Here is a 24,065-nt window from a genome sequence, read left to right as displayed (position 1 = left end):
ATGAACCTGCCACACTGCTCGATGCATCTCTTGTCACTCATCGTGTCCGCTTAGAGGAGTGAAAAAAACTGCTCTTAAAAGGGTAGCTAAGAACACGAGAAAGCTTTCCAATGGGCTTACAAAAAGATCTGTTTCCTGGAGTCAAATCTGATGATATGATGCCTAGTGCGCATATAAGCATACATGACGTATTTCTAAAGGTGGCGCTAAGCGTCACTAGCCAATCAATTGGCGTGATGGTATAAGGGCTTCAGACATTCGTCACACCGAAGGCGTTCCCATGGCGATGGTTCGTAGTGTTGAGTGAACCTATGAAAGGGAACCAAATGCACACACAGGCTGCGTCAGAAAACCTATGTGCTGGCTACGTTCGAAACCGCATTTTCAATAAGTACTTACTTAATGAGCGCTAAAAGAGTAAGTACTATATAGCCTGATCTTGTTAAGTATGAATGCGATCCGCACTTTATGCGCCATGTTGACGTTATCATGTAACCTACGACGCTATCTCAACTTGAAAGATGAGTGACAGGTTTAATTCATCTATCTATAAATATCTTAATTTTGATTAAACGTGCTAATTTTGTGGTCTTGTTGAAGAAACGCTGCCCATTTATTTTGTGATTGTAGTATAAGCAATACATTTTAACCCTATTCTGAACCACAGTTTTATCCTTTTTTATCTTTGCGAAACCCACAATCGTGATCTCTTAACCCTTGTACGTCCTTCAAGTAGGTTTACGTTTAAGTCCCTTGGGGTCAGATAGACCCCAAACTTTTACAGACTGATTGCATAAGGAAATATAATGTTTTTACATGGCAAACTATATATAATTTTTTTAATTTACGTCTGAACTATACATTTATGCTGTTTGTGTTGATATATATATATATATATATATATATATATATATATATATATATATATATATATATATATATATATATATATATATATATATATATATATATTTTTTTTTTTTTTTTTTTTACCTATTTACTGCACAATTACTTAACTATGCCATAAATTGGCTCATGAAAAATTCATTTTTTATGAAAAAATCACTTAAATGATGATCTTAATTAAATCTAAATTGTTTTTGGACGTTGCATGTGTTAGGGATAGAATACTGCCATCTGCAGGTTTGTGGAAAAACTTTAGGAATTACAGTTAAAGAAAGAGAGTGCAATGACCACATATATCCAATAGAGATCCATAGGGACTCATTTCATTTTCACTTAACTTCTTCTCACAACTTTATGTATATATTGTGAATATATGTTTAAACATTCTAAAATACATTCAAAATCTATATTTTTATATTTATTTTTTGCTGTTGTCTGAAATATTTTGAATTGTTTGCTTTTGCAAATTATTATACATACATTTGCAGAAATGTTACAAGTCACCACTAAAAGACATGACTGTAATTACATACTATTTATTTATTACTTTTTATCACAAATTATTTCTTTTTTTAGAACAAGAGATTAATTTTTAAAAAGTAGGCTAAATAAGACCAACAAAATACAAATCAAAACAACAGCACCAATAAACAGTAGTGAAGAGTTCACAGAACAATAAAACATTCATCTTTCTCTTATCTGCCATTTCCCTCTCTTTCTGTGTATGTACGAGTGTGTACGTCTGTGTGCGTGTGTGTGTCTGTGGTTTGTTCACACTGTTGTGCATTTATGTCAAAATAAAAAAATAAAATGCCCCAAACACCTGTGTGTGTGTGTGTGTGTGTGTGCGTGTGTGTTTGTGTGTGTGTGTGTGTGTGTGTCTGTGCGCGCGCGTTGTTCCATGTTGCATTTGTGCTCTAGTATTAGTCCTTCATTTATGTATGGAAATTTTTCAGATTTATGCAAGTTTTGTTGATTTTATTTGCCAATTTCAATAAAAATGCTCTCTGTTGCAGTCACACACGTGTGTGTGTGTGTGTGTGAGATAGAAAGTTTGGTCCACTTTGTGTTTATGCTCTAGGACCAGACAAATTTTCAGATTTATACTGGATTTTTATTTTTTTTTTACAAACAAATGAAAAAGAATAATTTTTTCATTTTCAAAGTGGGGTCAATCTGACCCCAAGGGACTTAAACGGTAAATATTTTTTTACACACGTTTAGAACAACCAAATCAAGCCCAGGTTTTTGTGCGTGTTAAGATGTGTTAAAGATGTGACGTGAGCAACCTGTCTGACAGTTGGAAATCTTCTAGTAGTTGTGCAAAGTGAAATCTGAATCACGTTGTTGAAATATTTTGTCCCGTTGCTTTTGGCTCTCTATGGGCTTCTCCCCATGTTTCTCCCTTGACTTTATCGGACTTTATGCCTCCACGTCCCCCCGATTGCCTCATAGGCAATAAAAGATTGCCTCCGAGCTTCTCCTCCTGTCTATACGGTAATTTCTTTACTGTGCGACAGAGAGTCGTATTTACATTTATGCGTTTGACAGACGCTTTTATACAAAGCGACTTACATTGCATTCAAGGTACACATTTTACATTTTGTCAGTTCTTGCATTCCCTTGGAATCGAACCCATGACCGTGGCGTTGCTAGCACGACGCTCTTTTGTTTGAGCTACAGGTTATGACGCAATTGTTAGCCTATTTTTTACAAAAACGGCTTCTACGGGGCGATAGTGTAAGATACAAGGTAATGGACTCTTTTATACATTGTTGTGTTTCTTTGGAAATAAACAATGGACAAATGGAGTCTTTAAACGCCTAAGATGTAAAGTTATTCTCTGTCAAAGTGATGCCAAAATGAATGGGAGTCAATGCTAATGCTAACAGGTGATGGCTTGGTTAGCAATGGCTGCCCCTAAGGAAGGTACGCTTTCCGGGTGCTGGATTACCCCATTGGTTAGCCCTAATGTGAAGCTAGATTGTTTGTTGTTTTTTTACAAAATTTACAAAAAAAGCATACAATGACATCAAACAAAACACAAACAGAAATTGAAATTGGGGGATACGCATACCAGATCTTACATTGTACAAGGTAAAACATTACCTTTTGCAAATTACTTTTTCCAATATGAGGGATGTTTTAATGCATTTCTTATTTCTAGTAATTGAGTTCAATGAGTCATAAAATATTTTACAGCGATCTTTACAGAAAAAATGCAAATTTTATAGACATTACTTTAGCTTTATGAATATGAAGAATAATTAACTTCATTGTGTAATGCGAAGCTAGTGCTGCAGGCTGAATAAACAGAAGATTGAAACGCTTTGACTGATGAAACGAAGACAATAAACACGACAACATCAAGATATGATGTATTTGATTTCTTCAAATCTTCACTATTTTCATAATAGTAAGGTATGCAGTGCTGATTGAGTGCAGACTTTATCACTGTATAGAATAATATAAAACAATACATTGTCTGCCTCATTCTGTCCAAAAAAATACAACATTATTAAAAGTAGACGTATAGACAAACATAAATTGATTCACCTGGGCCAAAAAAATTGCGGCATGCCACTGGTGAGTTAAATTCACTTTCTATGATTTCTTTATTGTTTTATTATTATAATAATAATTATTATTATATATTTTATACTATTATAGAGCTCCACGGAGAGCACTTCATATGGGACTCCATGATGGAATGGACTGGACCATATTTTTTTCATACACTACAGTTCAAATGTTTGAGGTTGGTAAGGTTTTTTGATATTTTTGAAAGAAGTTTTATGCTCACCAAGGCTGCATCAATTTGATCAAAAATACAGAAAAACTGTATTATTCTGAAATATTATTACAATTTTAAAATAAGCGTTTTCTATTTTAACGTGTTCAATTGTAATTTATTCCTGTGATGGCAAAGCTGAATTTATCATCATTACTCCAGTCTTCATTGTCACATGATCCTTCAGAAATGATTCTAATTTGCTGATTTGCTGCTCAGTGCTCAAGAATAATTTCTTATTAGTATCAATGTTGAAAACAGTTGTGCTGCAAACAGAAGTCTGTTATCTATTGAATTCTGGCTGAGACGGTACGGCCTGATTGAGTCTAAGGCCACTGTATTGCCCATCAGGGCTTGGGTATTCTGCTCTTATCCTCCATATACAACAACTGGGTATTACTGGAATAGCGTCTCTGGGTGTGCTGTCACCAAACCGCCATCTAATGAACTGAGCATAGGCCCCATGGCGCAGCTGAGCCCCCTCTTGTAGCTCTGCTAGGGGATCCACATACAACAAAGTGGTCTCTAGGACGGAGCGACTGACAACCAGTGTTGAAAAGAGCGTGGAGGAAGTTATGCAGCGCCCTTTTTCTGATCGACAGCACAGTTGCTCCTGCAGGATGTCTGAAGGCCGGCAGCAGCCACACTGACACCAGGCCGGACACCCGGACTGTGACGTCTCCAGTAATGGTGTATCTGTGCTCTGTCCACTGCGCCGCCTTCTGGGAAGGTCTTCGTCTATAAGCCCACCACTCTGGCCATTCTGTAACGGCTTCTTTCTGCTTTGGCCACACTGCAGGACACTCATCAGAGTCTTCATGCCCGCCAAATCATTCTGAAAGAGAACAGACCAGGGCTATTAGTTAATAAGGGTATGTTTACACAACAACAATGTACTAAAAAAGTTTTTTCTTTGTACAGACGACAATGTTTTCAAAACGATCCCTGTTCACATGGATCCGTGAAAACGATTAAAAACACTGTATTGTTTAAACAATTTTAACTTAAAAAAATGTACGCTAACTGAAATAACATTAAATAAATTATTTAAAAATTTTTTTTATTTCAACTAGTTGGTGAGGCAACATTTCCCATTTTCATTTAGTTTAACTTCATAAAATGAACTAAAATAAAATGAACTATACAGACATTAAAAAAACTAATTTGAATAATACTGAAAAAAAAACTTTTTAATTAAAATAAGAATGAAGAAAAAAAATAAAATAATAACATTAAATCAATAGACCGACCAAAAAAATTACAACTCATTTAAAATTAAAGTTATTATTTACTTACCCTAACCAAATTTAAAAAAAAAAAAATGTAAACACAAAAAACCTAGATAAATGAATGAATTCAACAGCACATGCAATACACTGTGTTGACTCTGACTTAAAGGGATAGTTCTCCCAAAAATGAAAATTATGTCATCCTTTACTCACCTTAAAGTATAGGGGAAAATACTATGGTAGTCAATGGTTGCAATCTGCTTTGTTACAAACATTCTTCAAAATATCTTATTTTGTGTTCAGCAGAACAAAGAAACTCTTACAGGTTTGGAACAACTTGAGGGTGAATAAAGGATGAAAATTTTCATTTTCGGGAGAACTATCCCTTTAAGAAATCACTAAAGCATGTCAGTGCTGCTTGCTGATAAATTTCACAGTATTTTAAAATCATTTTCACAATTTTAAGCAGTAAAATAATGATGGCAAACCAGCGCAAAAGATTCCTTGATGGTGTACAGGATTTTAACATTTACAATTTTACAAGATTATTGCTTAAATAACAGGTTATTTTTCACCAAAAACAATTCTTGGGAACAGCACCTGGGAAATAATGGAGTGCTTGCTGACACTTCTTCACTTCCCAATATCAAATATGTTAAATGAATGAATTGGACACTAAATAGAATAAATTATTATTATAAAACATTGTACATTAATGTACACTATTGTAATGTTGCTGTGGGACAATGTGAGAGACACCTATCAAATTCAATACATTATTGTAAATATTATCAGTAGGCCTACTATAGTGTAATATTGTGTAAATATTATCAGTACTGTACTACTCCTTTGGTAGTGGAGCATTATCACCTGGGTTTTTAGCCACTAATTTTGTGGCAGCATGTGATGATGTGAGGTGCTTTATTAGATTAGAATTACTTACCACCGACGTGGAGAGACTCTTTCTTCCTGGGCTTAAGTTGCACTTTACATAAACATTCTTACCTTTCACCTCAACGAGGGAAAAGTAGAGTTTATACTTTCAGTTTGCGAAAGCTACCTTTGAAGTCGTTGGACTTGGTGTGTGTGTGACTGTGCATATGCATGTGCGTGTGTGTCATAGATGTGTGTGTGTGTGTGTGTGTGTGTGTGTGTGTGTGTGTGTGTGTGAACTCAACCTGTCAACCTCAACCTTGTCTCCCACCCACCAATCATCATCAGTTATGTGTACCACAACAACACCCACTGCATGCACGCCCGCGGACACACACACACACACACACACACACACACACACACACACACACACACACACACACACACACACACACACACACACACACACACACACACACACACACACACACACACACACACACACACACACACACACACACACACACACACACACACACACACACACACACACACCAATCAACCAACCAGAGAAAGAAAAACGTTGCAGGTCCGACTGACAGAGAGCCTGTTCGGATGAAAACCGCTTCAGTGAGCTCAATTATAGTAATGCTGAGTTTTTTTCTCAGTAACGCTAACGGCATTGTAACGGGAGAAACATTAATTCGTTTGATTAGCTACGTAACTGAAAAAAAGAATTCCGTTACTAACGCTGTTTATCTATAACGCCGTTATTCCCATCACTGGTCTTTTAGTATAGTGTTAATACTAAAACAATGATTTATTAAAGGTTTAACAACAAGCATTCATGTCCTGGCAAGTGTGTGACAATAGCCTATAACATGGGGATCTTACTTTGCGCTGGTGAAAGGAAAGGGGTTTCGTCTCCTGTAGTCTTTTCTTTCTGGATTTTTTCACCACCCTTAACTTGTCCTCATCCACAAATGACACACAAAGGAAGCACTGCAACAGACACATTCGTACAAAATAGATTCATACAGAATCCCAGTTAAAGCTTGCTGGAGTCAGTGTTTTTAATGTGTGTTCACCTCTTCTCTGTCCTGAATGACCTCAAACTTCCTCTCAGTGTAGGTCTGCTTTGCCTCTTTGGAGTAACAGCCGGTCCCAATAAGCCAGTCCAGGAATACTGTTGTCTAAAGAAAACTCAATGGTAAATATTTAATTACTTCAAACTCCTTTTGCTCCAACTGAGGGCTTGAGGGTTACTCACGAGAGCATAATACGAGAGCGTGGATCCAATGTAGATGATTAGCTTAAAGATGTTGAACTTTCCAGCCTGTGAAGAATATAGAGAACTCTTTATGTGTCTTAAAATATAAAGCAAACATGCAAAGTTATGACAGGATAATATGACCTCACCTTCCCAAACACCATCACATCAAACCTAATGCCATACATTTTAAAGAGCGTTCTCTGCTCCACACCGTTCACTGTAGAGTATTTTGCAGTCCTACAAAAAAATTATATCTTTAGGAAAGGACTGTGTAAGAGTTCATACTTTTCAGTATGATTTTCAGTTGTTCACACCTGAAGTTGAACCCAGGGAACAGGGTTTGGTTGCTTTCTTTTTTGTCCATGCGACGGAATGAGTATTTGGGCAGACAGCTGTAAGAGAAGTGGTTCAGGTCACAGTCCCAGTTGATCTGGATCCCAATCACACCACCCTGTGAAGCAGATACTACCAGCAATGAAAAATGGAAAAGGCTATACTGGCATGCTCTATAACTAAATCACACAAATACACTACTGTTCATAAGTTTGGGGTTAGCAAGTATGTTTGCCAACACTTTCTAATGAATTATAACTCAATTTATACTTATTTATAATTAAGTATTACTATTTTATAAACATATTTATAAAGGCTCATTACGACCTGCACTACACTATAAATAACAGTTACAATTACATTTATATTAATTTTATAATTACTTTTAGGTCATGCATTTGCTTTTTCAATGTGCATGCTCATAATCCATTATACACTGATTTATAAGTATTAATTAGTGTAGTGGAAATTAGCTTTATGCAGATTGTATTTACTTTATATTATGTATGTGTTTGCAACTTTGCATAACAACTGACAACTGATCTTAGTGGAAAATGACGTGTGCTACGTGTGTGCTAGCTCATGTGTAACAAACAAAAATTGTGTTTGCAACAAAAGGTGCTACATGTCCACATCCTGCTGTTTCTTAGAAGAGGCTCCTCTAGATGAGAGATGGCCGTTGCCTCCTTTTGCGGTATTCCACTTAAGCATAACAGGAAAACAGGTGTGATGTATATATATATATAACAATGTACAGTGTTTCCCACAGATTAGAACACTGTAAAAAATGTATAATCTTCCCAACTCAAAATTTTCTAGTGACTGGTCACATCTACATTTTTCAATAGGCCAAATTGAATTTCTGTGAATTGAATTTTATCAATTGTGGCAACAGCCTGTTAACATGGGCTCAATTAGAAATATGTTGAGCCAATGGAAAAATTTAATTTACCAACACTGAAAAAAATGTCAGGCCTCTCCAATTTAAAATTTTCTAGTGACCGATCACATCTAAATTTTTCAATTTGGCCAACTAAAAAATGTACATGTGATCGCTCACTAGAAAATTTTGAATTGGAGAAATGTTTTACAGTGAAACTGTGAGGTTGGTCCAATTAAATATTTTAAATTGTAGTAACAATTGTTTATTTCTCATTGTCCCAAAAGACAAAAATGACTAAAAACATAAATATATTAAGCAAAATACAGAACACAGACAACAGGGTTGACATTTTATCACATTACTTTATTAACAAGTAAATTCCAACACAGGATATTTGGTGAAAATACCTTATTTTAAATAAGGAAAACTCTGAATATTCAAGAAGTCTTCTGCATAACGTCTCAGGTTACTTGCGTAACCTATGTTCTCTGAGTAGGGAACGAGACGCTGCGTCACTTTAATGACGTAATGGGACGCCCTCTGGGTGTGCCGATTGTCTGAAGCCCTTATAGAATCACGCCAATTGATTGGCTGATGGCGCGCACGTCGCCCCACTTGACGCAGTCACCTATATCAGCGCGCGCGCACGCCATCTGCTCCTCAGATTTCTCTGCCGAAAAGGAAGGCCTGTCGGCAGCGCAAGGAGCTTGGCAGCGTACGCAGCGTCTCGTTCCCTACTCAGAGAACATAGGTTACGCAAGTAACCTGAGACGTTCTCTTTCATAGGTTCACTCGACGCTGCGTCACTTTAATGACGTAATGGGAACGATATACCAAACACGCCAAGCTAAAGCGCTGCCGTATCTGGCTCAAAGAACACCAGATAACCTGCATGACTAGGTTAAGCAGACAGGACATGCGAACCCGGAGCCATGTCGAGATCCAAACTATAGAATCTCACAAAAGTGTGCGGAGAGGACCAACCTGCCGCCACACAAATATCTTCCAAAAGAGCCCCTCTAAAAAGTGCTTGAGAGGAAGCCACACCTCTGGTAGAATGCGCTCTAATATCAAGAGGTGAAGGTAAACCACGCACCTCATAAGCTAAGGAAATAGCCTCTGCCACCCAATGGGAAACCCTTTGCTTCGAAGCGGCAAGCCCGCGGCGGCCTGCACCGAAGCACACCAACAGCTGGTTAGATTTCCTCCAGCCGTCTGAACGGTCAACATAACACTTCAACGCTCGAACTGGGCAGAGCAAATGAAGTTTCTCGTTTTCCTCCGAGTCAAACGGAGGGGGGTGAAAGGAGTGAAGAGTAATAACCTGAGAGCGAAATGACGTGGACAAAACTTTGGGCACATAACCCGGCCTAGGTCTTAAGGTAACCTTGACTAGGCCAGGGGCAAAATCCATACTGGTCCCATTAACAGAGAGAGCCTGTAGATCGCCCACTCGTTTCAAAGGAGACAGAGCTAACAAAAGAGCAACTTTGAGAGTCAGAATTCGCTCAGGAGCTGACTCCAAAGGCTCAAATGGAGCCAACGTTAGCCCTTCAAGGACCACGGAGAGGTCCCAAGAGGGAATACCAGGGGAGCGTGCTGGTCTCAGGCGCCTAACCCCTCGCATGAAAGATGAAACCAATCTATGCTTGCCTAGAGGGATTTCGTCCGACTCCCTACCGGCAGCGATAGCTGCGACATAGACCCGAAGGGTGGTGGCCGCTGCTCCAGCAGCAAACTTCTCCTGCAGGAACTCCAGAACTGAACCAACCGGGCAGTTAACTGGATCTACTGCATGAGTCGAGCACCACGACTCAAAGACCCTCCACTTGGAGGAATAGAGCTTCCTTGTGGAGGGGGCTCTCGCATTAGCAATGATCTCCTGAACGTCCGCAGAAAGACCAGTGTTTAGCGTCGTTGGCCCTTGATGGGCCATACCCACAACTTCCAAATCTCCGGGTGAGGATGCCAAATCCTGCCCTGAAGTTGTGTCAAAAGGTCCTTCCTGACCGGTATCTCCCATGGGGGGGGAGTCCAGGAGGAGAACCATCTCCGAGAACCAAGTCTGGGATGGCCAGTGTGGGGCTACCAGCAGGAGGCTGGCCCCACTCTCCCTTACTCTGTACAGAACCGCCTGAATCAGCTTGATGGGCGGGAACGCATAGAGTTTCAGATTGGGCCATGGATGCGCGAACGCATCTATCCCCAACGGGGCCGGAGAGCTCAGAGAAAACCAGAGCCGACACTGGGACGACTCCTTCGAGGCAAAGAGGTCCACTTCCGCTTTCCCGAACATCTCCCAAATCTGTGACACAGTTTGAGGGTTCAGCATCCATTCCCCCGACCGGAGCTTCTGTCTCGACAGATAATCTGCAGCGAGGTTTAAGACTCCGGGTACATGGACTGCTCTCAGGGACAAAAACTTGTCCTGAGACCACAGGAGGAGTCGGCGCGCATGCCTGTCCAGGGTGCGCGACCGTGATCCTCCCTGGCGATTTACGTGAGACACCACCGCCATGTTGTCGGTCCTGACAATGACATGATGCCCCCTGAGTGAGGGGAGAAAATGTTGAAGGGCCAGGGATACCGCTCTCAACTCCAGGCAATTTATGTGCCAGGAGAGAACTTCCCCCTCCCAGATCCCCATAGCTGGTCTGTCCTCGAATACCGCACCCCAGCCGGTAAGAGAGGCGTCCGTCGTAACCATTTGGCGACTGAAAACAGCCCCCATCTTGACCCCTTTCTGAAGAAAGAGAGGGTCTCGCCACATTGATAGGGCACGAAAGCAGCCGCGTGACACCTTCAATAGGCGAAGGGCCAATCCTGTTGACCGAGCCCCTGAACGTTTCATCCACCAGAGGAAGGGCCTCATATGGAGCAGTCCCAGGGGAAGCACCGGGGAAGCTGCGGCCATGAGACCCAGGAGCCTGCGACACGTACCCACAGAAACATGATGGCCTAGCCTGAAGCGGACCAAGCATGTTGTGATACTGGAAATCCGAGCAGGGGCCAAACGGGCCTGCATCGGAACGGAATCCAGACGAACACCTAAGAAGGTGGTCTGCTGAGCCGGAGTAAGAACGCTCTTGTCAGTGTTCACTCTCAAGCCAAGAGATTGAACGTGTCGAAGAACGACATCTCTGTGATGATAGGCTAACTCCCTGGAGTGGGCCAGAATGAGCCAGTCGTCCAGGTAATTGAGAATACGGATGCCCTGGAGCCTCAGCGGGGCCAGAGCAGCATCCATACACTTCGTGAACATCCTTGGTGCCAGGGCAAGGCCGAAGGGAAGGACTTTGTATTGATAAGCCTTCCCTTTGAAGGCGAACCTGAGAAACTTCCTGTGTCGTCTGACAACCTGAATATGGAAGTAAGCATCTCTCAGGTCTATAGTGACAAACCAGTCCTCCGCACGTATCTGAGACAAGATAGTCTTTAGCGTTAGCATCTTGAACTTCCCTTTGTAGAGGGCGAAGTTCAGGCGGCGGAGGTCCAAGATGGGACGCAGATCGCCGTCTTTCTTCGGAACAAGGAAATAACGGCTGAAGAAGCCACATTTCTCCTCTGTTGCCAGAACTTCCTCTATTGCCCCCTTTAGAAGGAGAGAAGAGAGCTCTTGTTGTAGCACAGAAGCCTGAGAGGCACGGTTTACTACCGTTTGAGCGACCCCGTCGAAGCGAGGAGGGTTGCGACAGAACTGAAGCGTGTAGCCTGACTGAATCGTGCGGAGGACCCAGGATGATATCCCTGGCAAAAGCTTCCACTCGTGGAAGAAATTTGACAAAGTGGGAGGTATGATGAGGTGCGGTGGACATACCTGAGTTAGGGTGTCGAGCTGGACCTCTGAGGGCGGTGTGGCCATCCGCAGAGGAGAGCACGTGGCGTCCTGGCGCGGAGTAGGCAGTGGAAGGCTGGGCCGCTCTGGTTCCCAGAGAAGACCGGATGTGTCTCCGTCTGGACGAGCGGCAGATGGTGAGCCAATCAGGCGTGAGGGGAGAAAGCAGACAGCGTCTCCTTCCTTCAGTGCCGGAAAAGGCGAGGATAGAGTCGGTACTGTATTCCGAAGCACGCTGGGCGGCGGAAATGACAGAGCTGGATAGGGAGAGCTGGTGGGGGGCGGGCAGAAACGCTTGTGCGGTCTGACCCAGCCCCGGTCGTGAACTGCAGCTCCCCTTTTTCTGACCGGAGGGTCAGGAGCGACTCGAAGTGGCCGAAGCAGAAGGTTTGCTGGGCCGCTTTGGGTCGATGCGTCTGTGAGGACGTTGACGGGGAAATGGACGACCGCAAGCTCCCCAGACCGCGGTGGGTGGAGGATAACTCTGGTCGCTCCTCCGGGCGGTAAACTCTCTTTTGAAAGAGGGGCGATCTCTGGACTGAGAGGGGGAGGGGGAAGGAGCGTCCCTCGCTCTCCTCGGCATGAACTGCTTAAGAGCGGCAGACTGGGATTTTTCAGATCTGAACTTCTCAACCACAGTATTAACCGCCTCCCCAAACAATCCGGACTGGGAAATCGGAGCGTCCATAAGGAAAACTTTTTCCTTATCGCGAATCTCAGTGAGATTGAGCCATAGGTGGCGCTCCGCCGCCACCGCGCCTGCCATAGAGCGCCCTACAGCGCGAGCTGTGTGTTTAGTAGCCCGTAACGCCAAATCCGTGGCTTTACGAAGCTCCTTTACAGCTTCTGGTGTCAAACCGGTGCCCTCGTCCATTTCCTTCAATACATCCGCCTGATAGGCCTGGAGAATGGCCATAGTATGAAGGGCCATGCCAGCCTGACCAGCCGCCATGTAGGATTTGCCAATCAGGGCAGAAGTGGTCCTGCACGGCTTAGTGGGAAGAAGGGGGCGGGACTTCCACGAAGGAGCTGAAGATGGCGCGAGGTGAGTGGCCAGCGTGTCCTCAACCGCGGGAATAGCGGAATAGCCCTGTTCCTCAAAACCCACGCGTTTGGTGAAATCAGCGGCTGCCGCATTAGTTAGGCGGGGTGAGAACGGCTGCTTCCAGGATCTGGAAATCTCACTGTGTAGATCACTGAAGAATGGTAGCTTCCTCCGCGGAGGCCTAGAATTAGGGCCGCTGAGGAATCTCTCATCCAACCGAGAAGATTGAGCTTCGCGGGGTTCATCCGGCCACTCGATCGCGAGCTTCTGTGTAGCGTGCGCGAGTACATCCACGAGCTCGTCATATGCCGCTGATGGCCGCGCTTCCTGGCCGCTTGGCGGGAGAGCGTCGTCCGTATATGCCGCACCGAAATCCTCGGAGTCGGATGCTGCAGTGAAAATGACATCCTCCAGCCCGAAGGAAACTGCATTGCGTGCCTCCGGGCTGGGACAGAGATAATCATGCGAGTATTCCACAGGCGGAGTCCCGCGCACGTGCTCGGGGGAGAGAGGGAGAGAAAGGGCGAGTCCCGTCTGCTCGCACTCCACATCCTCGAGCTCTACATCCGAACCCCAGGTCGCGGATGCAAGAGAGGCCTGCGCGGCCTCGGGAACGCGACGGGGGAAAACGGATGACTACCTCTCAAAAACCGCGAGCCTCGAGCGGAGGGTTTTGAGAAGGAGGTTATCGCAGTATTTACAATTAGAGAACCCCTGAACCGCGTTGCGTGCGTGAGGAAATCCCAGACATTTAATGCACTTACTGTGGGGATCCTCGATCGCGATGAAGCGAGTGCACGGCGGTGGGCAACGTCTGAATTCCATAGCACTTCACCAAGAGGAGAACAAAGTTCCACAATCCGCGGTCGCTGAAGTGCTGAGGTAGATATCGACTGAAATCCTAGAATTTTGGGCCAGAAAAATCGAAAACCGAAGGGCATGAAATGGCCGCTTCGTGAAGGCAGAGAAATCTGAGGAGCAGATGGCGCGCGCGCTGATATAGGTGACTGCGTCAAGTGGGGCGACGTGCGCGCCATCAGCCAATCAATTGCCGTGATTCTATAAGGGCTTCAGACAATCGGCACACCCAGAGGGCGTCCCATTACGTCATTAAAGTGACGCAGCGTCGAGTGAACCTATGAAAGAGAACAGGATGTCTTAAAGTGGTGAAGAAAACACGGCACTGCAAGCTAAAAACCTGCAAATAAAAATAAAAACTAACATTAATGGCAAAGTTTCCCTGCATCACATCTGGCAAATGACAGAACAGAAGTTACTTCATTATATAATGAGGATGAGACGAATGAATGGATGAATAAGAAAATCGAGCTTGACGTGTTTGATATTAAAAGGCAATAACTCAAGCCCTGAAAAAGGTCGACGCCAAATGCAATCTCCGGCACCGTGTTCAACGGTCGCATGCCGCATATATCACACAAAGGACTTAATTTACTTATTACCTATCATTTTAGACATATAAGACATGAGGAAAATAAAACTATTGGCTACCCTTAGAGAAAACGAGAACACGAGAACACACGCATGAAACCAATGAATGCATGAACTCATGATTCTACAAAATGTCTTTTAAACTTCATACCGGGTCATAAAGCAAAACTCTGTAGAATAATTTCAGTGCTAAATACTCACCAACGTCTTTGTGAGATGAATATCTCTCTTTTCTCTTGGGAATGTCTGTTTCGGTCTTCAGCACCTGCTGGTTCGGCTCCGCTCGCGCTGCCGCTCCCGCGCTCCGCATTTGAAATCTCCACACAAATGGTTTTTTTCAAGCGCATTTTGCGCATGCGTATACCGTTTTTCGGACGTAGGACTTGTTCAGCCAACATGGATTTTTCACTTCGACTTCATAGATTGACTGAGCACAATTAAATATGTTCGGTGAATATACAATTTTAATTTTGAGTTAAGACCTTAAGCTATGATTAGTACAATGCATCTTTTTGCATGGGGATAATTATTTGGAAGTCATTTATTGGGCCAATATTTAATGATCAATTTTTTTTACAGTGAAAACAATGTGTGGTGGCAGGCGGGTGTGCGGAGGTTATTGGCTGGGGGAGGAGTTTGGTGTTAGTGATTGCCAAACAGTGTTAATTTTTACAGCAAATTTTGATTTCGCTTTAGTCATAGTCTTTTGACTAAAATGCCATTTAGTTTTAGTCAAATTTTAGTCACCTGAATTGTTTTTAGTTTTAGTCTAGTTTTAGTCGACTAAATATCATACAATTTTAGTCGACTAAATCTACAGTAGATTTAGTCTCCTAAAATCTAGAGTTTAGTTAAATTATAATAAATTAAGCATTTATGCCTTACATAACCGACTGTCACTTGAACTGATATTTTGACATAATTTTGTTTTTGACATTAAAAATACACGAAAGAGCTCAATTCACTTTTTTGTTTGTTTTTTTAAAAACAGCTATATAGTTTTTTATAACTTTGTGTTTTTGTTTTAGTCAGTAGGCTAAAGCTTTCAAATAAGTTTGTTTATTTTTATTTATATTCAATTTCAAGTAATGAAGAGTTTTTAAATGGTTTTGGTTAACTATTATAACCCTGATACTTTATTGAATATGTGTCAAATACTGGTCTTTCCTCCTGAATATGAATTAAATGGGAATGACATTAAATACAGTTTATTGTGTAACCAAAAACGAATATATAATGCATGACTTGTAATTATAAACAAGCTCGAAATACACCGGGACTCTTATTTTGAAATGTCTACGCCTCTGTTGCAGTTGCAGCTGCTCATTCAAGTTCAGATGAGGAGATAAAATATGCATTGTTACAACCGTCTTAAACATATTACTATATACACATCGTAAAGTAAACATTGTCATTATTCATCAGCATTAGTTCATAAACAATTGCCTGGCATAAATGTGTGTTATTGATTGATTGAGCCGCTCTGGAGTGCTGGGGTGAGCCTGTAGAAGGAGATATATCCAGCTGCAGCCCCGCAGCACACCAGTTTCAGAACACCAGTTTCAGCAAGTACCCGTACCCTCTTCCTCTGCAGCCAGGACTTTGTAATGTGTGCAGAATGTGGTTTTGCATTGTCTTGTTGAAATAAGCATGGACGTCCCTGGAAAAGATGTCTTCTTGAAGGCAGCATATTATGCTCCAAAATCTCTATGTACTTTTCAGCATTAATGGTGCCTTCACAGAAGTGCAAGTTACCTTTGCATAGGGCACTGACACAACCCCATACCATGACAGACCCTGGCTTTTGGACTTGTTGCTGGTAACAGTCTGGATGATCCTTTTCTTCTTTGGTCCGGAGCACACGGCGTCCATTCCTCCCAAAAAATACCTGAAATTCTGATTCATCTGACCACAGTACACGTTTCCACTGTGTGATGGTCCATCCCAGATGCCTCCGAGCCCAGAGAAGTCGATGGCGCTTCTGGACACTGTTAACATAGGGCTTCCTTTTGGCGCAGTATAGTTTTAACTGGCATTTGTGGATGTAACTACGTATTGTGGTACTTGACAAAGGTTTGCCAAAGTAGTCCTGACTATGCATTAAATTGATCAAAATTGACAGTAAAGACTTTTAAGATTTCTATTTAAATAAACGCTGTTCTTTTGTACTTTTTTATTCATCAGAAAATACTGAAAAATTGTATCACAGTTTCCACTAAAAATATTAAGCAGCACAACTATTTTGATAATTGATAATAATATAATATATGAAATGTTTCTTAAACGCCAAATCAGCGTATTAGAATTATTTCTGAAGGTTCATGTGACCAGGGTTATTATCGCTAACTAAAACTAACATTAACTAAAAAAACGTACTTTACCATATCCGTTATTGCTTTATTTCAGCTAGTTGCCAAAGCAACATTTTTATTTTCCTTTACTTTCCTCTACTTACCTCAAAGTACTAAAATAACTCAAACTATAACTCAAACTAAATAAAGTAAAACTAGCAAGAAAATCTATATAGACATTTAATTAAAAAAAAAATTTTTTTTTTACAAAAACTACAATAACACTGCATGTGTCACTGAAGTGGAGTAATGACAGCTTTGCCATTTAATAAATTGTATTTTAAAATACATTAAAATAGCAAATAGTTATTTTAAATTGTACAAATATTTCACAATATTGCTGTTTTACTGTTTTGATCAGATAAATGCAGGCTTTTTTTTTAACAAAAGAGACTTTTACCTCCACTGCCATCTCTGAAAAGTTCTCCTTGGCCTCACTCACAATGTCTCCCAAACGGAAAATGGGGCAGTACGGATTTTTGTACTGGTTATAGATGCAACCTTTAAGCTCAGTGTCCTTCATTTCAGGGAGGATGTTTCTTCTAAGACAAATAGATAAATGGATGCCTATATTATCAGTTTTTGGATAATGAATATTACAGCGGGCTTCCTTCTGGCTAGCATTTACTTCATATACTGCTAACAGTTCACATATGCTTAAATAATGTTAATGCACCAACATTTTGTGCTATAAATGCCATAGTATTTGCTGCCTTACAACTTATACTACCTTATGTAGTCAAAGGCTGGAAATCTGACGTTATTCTTGATCATCACAGTGAAATTTTCTGCAGATGCTAAAAGAACAGGTCTGTGGAAACAGAAATCAAAGCCTGACATAAGAAAACATCCGTATACAGAATCTCAGTTTATGTAAGTTCATGTTCCTCAAACAGGTTCCTCAAAGGTCTCTATGGCAGCACTGGTAAGTCTGAACAACAATGTCAACTGTTTTACTCGTGTAGCAGCATTTCTCTATCGCCAAATAGATTTGCTTCCCAGTAAGTTTTTTCTATAAAGTAGCATTGCACATTACAGCACCTGGGATTCTTCTTGTTCTCAATGGGGCACCAAGTTGTAACTTCACATGTTTTCCTTAGTTTGTCCATCTTCACACAGGCACCTGTTTGAATACCTTAGAGGCAAACAAAGGAACAGACCTCAGATTATGGAAAGGCTTCAGACAATGGTTTAGGCTTTCATTGGAAAAAAAAAATACGGCTTGGGTAGTATTATTCAAATATTCAAACAAATGATTGATTGGTCTGGCATTGAAATGTTTCCTCTAAAGCTGCATAACAAATCTGGAGCCATGCAGGACACAAATTACATCTCCATTACCATGGCTATATTGGTCAGAAAACCCTTTCTCGCAGTCTTTGTCTGTTTGACACAGATTTCCATGTGATGGGACCTGAAGTAGAACATACGAACATCTGTTGAATGGATTGTATTTGGCTTATAAAAGGACAGTGGAGAGTGAATCATCACTAAATATAATGGGCCACAATGGAAATAAATCTTCAAGACTTGAGAAATTACTCCACTTACCTCCGGGCAATTACCCTGTTTTTGGTTCTTTGTGATTATGACATTCGTCACAACAAAAAATGAGTTTTTGCCCTACCAAAATAAAACAAGAACAACATTTTATTTCCTTGTCCTTGAGTATAATTGGAATTCAAGCCAAAATATGCATAAGAACTACCTTATTTTTTGTTGTATGAAAAATTATAATAAATTATGGTAGTGTTACCGGAGATGGTCCACTGTAGTCCACCACATCCCACACAACTTCTCCGGAGTCTGGTATAGATATCTTTGTGACTCCCTTGACCTTTGTAGTGACAGAACTGACTACTAGATCATACTCTTGATATTTTTTTTTCCATAACATCATGAAGCTGCAAAGTAAAGATATAAGATTGACTTTGGACTCCAAATGAAGAATCAAATTTTTGTCAGTACATCATAAGACGTGTAAATGACATACACTACACAAATGACTCTGTCCCAGCTAACAGGGAGGAACGTTTCCATAACTTTCACTATAACGTTATGTAAAAGTTATGTAAATGTTAGAAAAAAAAACATTCCTAAAATAAAGTTTCAGGAACATTCTTATAATGTTTTCATAGTTCAAATACATTCTCGTAACTTTGAGAGGAAACATTCTAAGAACAACATCGTTGGAACGTTCTTATAATGTTATTTGTGCCTGACTGATGTTCTCATAATGTTGAGTGAAAACGTTTTCATAACAACGATCTTGCAACGTCTTTATCATGTTATTTTCGCTTGACTGATGTTCTCATAATGTTGAGCGAAAACATTCTCACAACAACGTTCTTGCAATGTCTTTACGATGTTATTTGTGCTTGACTGATGTTCTCATAATGTTGAGCGAAAACATTCTCACAACAACGATCTTGCAATGTCTTTACGATGTTATTTGTGCTTGACTGATGTTCTCATAATGTTGAGCGAAAACGTTCTCACAACAACGTTCTTGCAACGTCTTTACGATGTTATTTGTGCTTGACTGAGGTTGTCATAATTTTGTGCGAAAACGTTCTCATAACAACGTTCTTGCAACGTCTTTATCATGTTATTTGTGCTTGACTGATGTTCTCATAATGTTGAGTGAAAACGTTCTTATAACAACTTTCTTGCAACGTCTTTATCATGTTATTTGTACTTGACTGATGTTCTCATGTTGAGTGAAAACGTTCTCATAACTTTCTTGCAACGTCTTTATCATGTTATTTGTACTTGACTGATGTTCTCATAATTTTTAGCGAAAACATTCCCACAACAACGTTCTTGCAACGTCTTTATCATGTTATTTGTGCTTGACTGATGTTCTAATAATGTTGCGCGAAAACGTTCTCACTACAACGTTCTTGCAACGTCTTTACGATGTTATTTGTGCTTGACTGATGTTCTCATTATGTTGCGCGAAAACGTTCTCACTACAACATTCTTGCAACATCTTTATCATGTTATTTGTACTTGACTGATGTTCTCATAATGTTGAGCGAAAACGTTCTCACAACAACGTTCTTGCAACGTCTTTACGATGTTATTTGTGCTTGACTGAGGTTGTCATAATTTTGTGCGAAAACGTTCTCATAACAACGTTCTTGCAACGTCTTTATCATGTTATTTGTGCTTGACTGATGTTCTCATAATGTTGAGTGAAAACGTTCTTATAACAACTTTCTTGCAACGTCTTTATCATGTTATTTGTACTTGACTGATGTTCTCATGTTGAGTGAAAACGTTCTCATAACTTTCTTGCAACGTCTTTATCATGTTATTTGTACTTGACTGATGTTCTCATAATTTTTAGCGAAAACATTCCCACAACAACGTTCTTGCAACGTCTTTATCATGTTATTTGTGCTTGACTGATGTTCTAATAATGTTGCGCGAAAACGTTCTCACTACAACGTTCTTGCAACGTCTTTACGATGTTATTTGTGCTTGACTGATGTTCTCATTATGTTGCGCGAAAACGTTCTCACTACAACATTCTTGCAACATCTTTATCATGTTATTTGTACTTGACTGATGTTCTCATAATGTTGAGCGAAAATGTTCTCACAACAACGTTCTTGCAACGTCTTTACAATGTTATTTGTGCTTGACTGATGTTCTCATAATGTTGCGCGAAAACATTTCGCACAACAACGTTATTGCAACATCTTTACGATGTTTTTTGTGCTTGACTAATGTTCTCATAATGTTGCGCGAAAACGTTCTCATAACAACTTTCTTGCAACGTCTTTATCATGTTATTGGTGCTTGACTGATGTTCTCATAATGTTGAGTGAAAACGTTTTCACATCAACTTTCTTGCAACGTCTTTACGATGTTATTTGTGCTTGACTGATGTTCTCATAATGTTGCGCGAAAACGTTCTCATAACAACGTTCTTGCAACGTCTTTATCATGTTATTGGTGCTTGACTGATGTTCTCATAATGTTGAGTGAAAACGTTTTCACATCAACTTTCTTGCAACGTCTTTACGATGTTATTTGTGCTTGACTGATGTTCTCATAATGTTGAGTGAAAATTCTCATAAAAACGTTCTTGCAACGTCTATCATGTTATTTGTAATTGATTGATGTTCTCATAATGTTGAACGAAAACGTTCTCACAACGTTCTTGCAACGTCTTTATCATGTTATTTGTGCTTGACTGATGTTCTCATGTTGAGTGAAAACGGTTCTCATAACGTTCTTGCAACGTCTTCATCATGTTATTTGTACTTGACTGATGTTCTCATAATGTTGAGCGAAAACGCTCTCACATCAACGTTCTTGCAACGTCTTTATCATGTTATTTGTGCCTGACTGATGTTCTCATGTTGAGTGAAAACGGTTCTCATAACGTTCTTGCAACGTCTTTATCATGTTATTTGTACTTGACTGATGTTCTCATAATGTTGAGCGAAAACGTTCTCACATCAACGTTCTTGCAACGTCTTTATCATGTTATTTGTGCTTGACTGATGTTCTCATAATGTTGAGTGTAAACGTTCTCATAACCTTCTTGGAATGCCATCATTTTAGAAGTAATGGGAACAGAAATGATTATATAAAATTAACAATTTTACTGATCTTTCTTTAATTATGGCTGCAGCTTTTATTTTTTCTAACCTCTTTAGTTTAACTCTTGAACACGGGTCGGCAGAATACGCATGTCTGTTCGCTAACCACTAGACTACCATGGCCAAAGTAGCGCAAGTGCATTGATCTCGCAGTCATACATCGATTGGTCTGTGCTGTGCACAGGCTGTGCACTTCAAATCAAACAAGCCGTCTTCCACGTTCTGACGTCACCTCGGTGTATGCGCTCCGTGCAGCGCCATTTTCAAACCAATGGTATCCAAAGTCGGCAGTTCACGTTTATATATGTCGACTTCTGAGACCAGATGGCAGACCTTCTAAAAGGTGAGTCGATTAGACGTTAGGGTTTTTGTAGTTGTTTTGTTATATATGCAAAATTTGACTGGGTAGTAGGCCTACTCCTGCCGTCATTTCTGGGGGAGACATAGGCTACTTGTTGTGAAGTGGGATTTATTTTTAAATGGTTGGCCTGTGTTAAATTGAACTCCTATTTGAGTGCAGATGGGCTTTGTCGCTTTATATTTTATGAATTAGTGACTCTTACATGTTTCGTAACATACATTTTTAACGTAAAATACTTATTAATTACCATAAGCCGTTTTTCCCCTGTTGGGCCAAAAGCAAGTGTGCCAGCCAGGGCACGCTCTCTCTGTTGCTCTGGCAACATTACTATTAACATTATTACCATTAGAAATAATTGTATGTTTAGTCTTAACCTGTGAATTTAATGCCATCAAAGTTCCATTCTGTTTGTAAAAAATTGTCAACATTATTTTTTCCTTGTTTGTTCTTTTGAAATATAAAGGCCATGTCTTACAAACATTTATTTGTCTGTAAATGGCATCACTCATTTTAATAAAATCAGGTTATTTAATTAATTATTTTATAATAATAATCATTAAATAATTATTAAAGTTATTTTAATTTTAATTGCTATACATTTCTTTAACTGTTAGTTGCAAGTTTAATTAGAAAATTAATCAGCTGTATGTCAGTACTTACACACTCTCTCTCTCTCTCTCTCTCTCTCTCTCTCTCTCTCTCTCTCTCTCTCACACACACACACACACACACACGCACACGCACACGCACACGCACACACACACACACACACACACACACACACACACACACACACACACACACACACATGTTTGTTTTTGTGAAATATGAGGACATTCCATAGGCGTAATGGTTTTTATACCGTACAAACCGTATTTTCTAAGACCTTTTCTAAGACCTCTCCAATTCAAAATTTTCTAGTGACTGATCACATCTAAATTTTTCAATTGGCCGAATTGAATTTCTGTGAATTGAATTGTATCCATTGTGGCAACAGTTTGTTAACATGGGCTCAATTAGAAATAATATGTTGAGCCAATGGAAAAATGTAATTTACCAACACTGTAAAAAATGTCAGGCCTCTCCAATTTAAAATTTTCTAGTGACTGGTCACATCTAAATTTTTCAGTTGGCCAAATTTAATTTCTGTGAGTTGAATTTAATGAAAAGAAATTCAATTTGGCCAACTAAAACATTTAAATGTGACCAGTCACTAGAAAATTTTAAATTGGAGAAATGTTTTACAGTGTAATAGGATAAACTTAAAACTATAATTTGTAAATTGATAAAATTGAGTTTCCTTTACTTAAGAGAGTCCAAGTTGAAAACATAAGAAGTCTAATAGGATAAACACAAATAAAATGAGTTTAAAATACTAAAAAAGCTGATGCAAATAGTTGCCTCAATTTTATTGAGTAAAATTGCCACAGTATTTTTTACAATGATCACTGAATGTACATGAATGAGCTCGTTATTAAATGATGCGGAGGCAACAAGCATGAAAAACAGCTGAGAAAGAAACACTTACCAAATGAACATCAAGATCAGTCCGTTTAAGGTCCATTTCAGCGACCCAAGTTTGACACTGTTGATTTTGACAAGTTTTTTTGTGTCATATTCACAGAGGTTCAGCAGTGTGCAAGGCATGGTGGTTAATTGGTAAACACAGGGGAAGAATGACTGCGGAGTGCAGCTGTGTTCGTGCAGAACAAGGTCACATGGTTTTCAGGAAGCCAGTTACACTCTTTCTTGGGACGGAGAAAGACTTTTCACTGAGACAAATGTATTGTTCATATCCATTTTCATTTTTGGAATTTTGCCGCAGTTAAATACATTCTCTAATTTCATTCTCATATTCAAACTGTACATTTTAAATTTAAATAAATGTAAAATGCAAAATGTATTAATTTCATTTATAGCTTATTTTAATATATTAAATTTTCATTTCACACAGTGCCCCCAAAATGAAACAAAACAAAACATTTTTAAGGACCACATAAATACAAGGATTATTCCTGCCAAACAATCTTAAAATAAAATAATAAATAATGCAATAATAGGGGGATTATGGTGTCGGGTTTTTGTTGGCTCCTTAGTTCCAGTGAAAGGAACTCTTA

General features: G+C 40.1%; 1 protein-coding gene across 1 annotated transcript; it reads right to left on the bottom strand.

The window, feature by feature from the left end:
* Positions 1-1,085: 1,085 nt before the first annotated feature.
* On the bottom strand, positions 1,086-23,600 carry LOC307132348 (P2X purinoceptor 4-like). Its single transcript, XM_079826596.1, has 13 exons — positions 23,477-23,600; positions 18,728-18,875; positions 18,523-18,594; positions 18,313-18,385; positions 18,013-18,106; positions 17,702-17,782; positions 17,372-17,513; positions 7,390-7,526; positions 7,222-7,312; positions 7,073-7,138; positions 6,891-6,995; positions 6,697-6,804; positions 1,086-4,532 (listed from the first exon to the last, which is right to left on the bottom strand). Exons 1-13 carry the CDS (start codon positions 23,593-23,595, stop codon positions 3,981-3,983), a joined length of 1,788 nt encoding a protein of 595 aa, XP_079682722.1. The 5' UTR covers positions 23,596-23,600; the 3' UTR covers positions 1,086-3,980.
* Between the last annotated feature and the right edge of the window lie 465 nt (positions 23,601-24,065).

The sequence above is a fragment of the Gobio gobio genome (genome assembly GCF_949357685.1).
Source record: "Gobio gobio genome assembly, chromosome: 10".
Taxonomy (NCBI): Eukaryota; Metazoa; Chordata; class Actinopteri; order Cypriniformes; family Gobionidae; genus Gobio; species Gobio gobio.
This window is presented reverse-complemented; position numbering and strand designations above follow the sequence as displayed.

Excerpts from the sequence above, each read along its gene's own strand:
- LOC307132348 (XM_079826596.1), bottom strand. The coding sequence starts at position 23,595 with ATGCCTTGCACACTGCTGAACCTCTGTGAATATGACACAAAAAAACTT. Across the intron at positions 6,996-7,072 it reads CGCTCTCGTATTATGCTCTC|ACAACAGTATTCCTGGACTG; the intron begins GTGAGTAACCCT and ends AGTTTTCTTTAG. Across the intron at positions 6,805-6,890 it reads TCATTCAGGACAGAGAAGAG|TGCTTCCTTTGTGTGTCATT; the intron begins GTGAACACACAT and ends TGTCTGTTGCAG.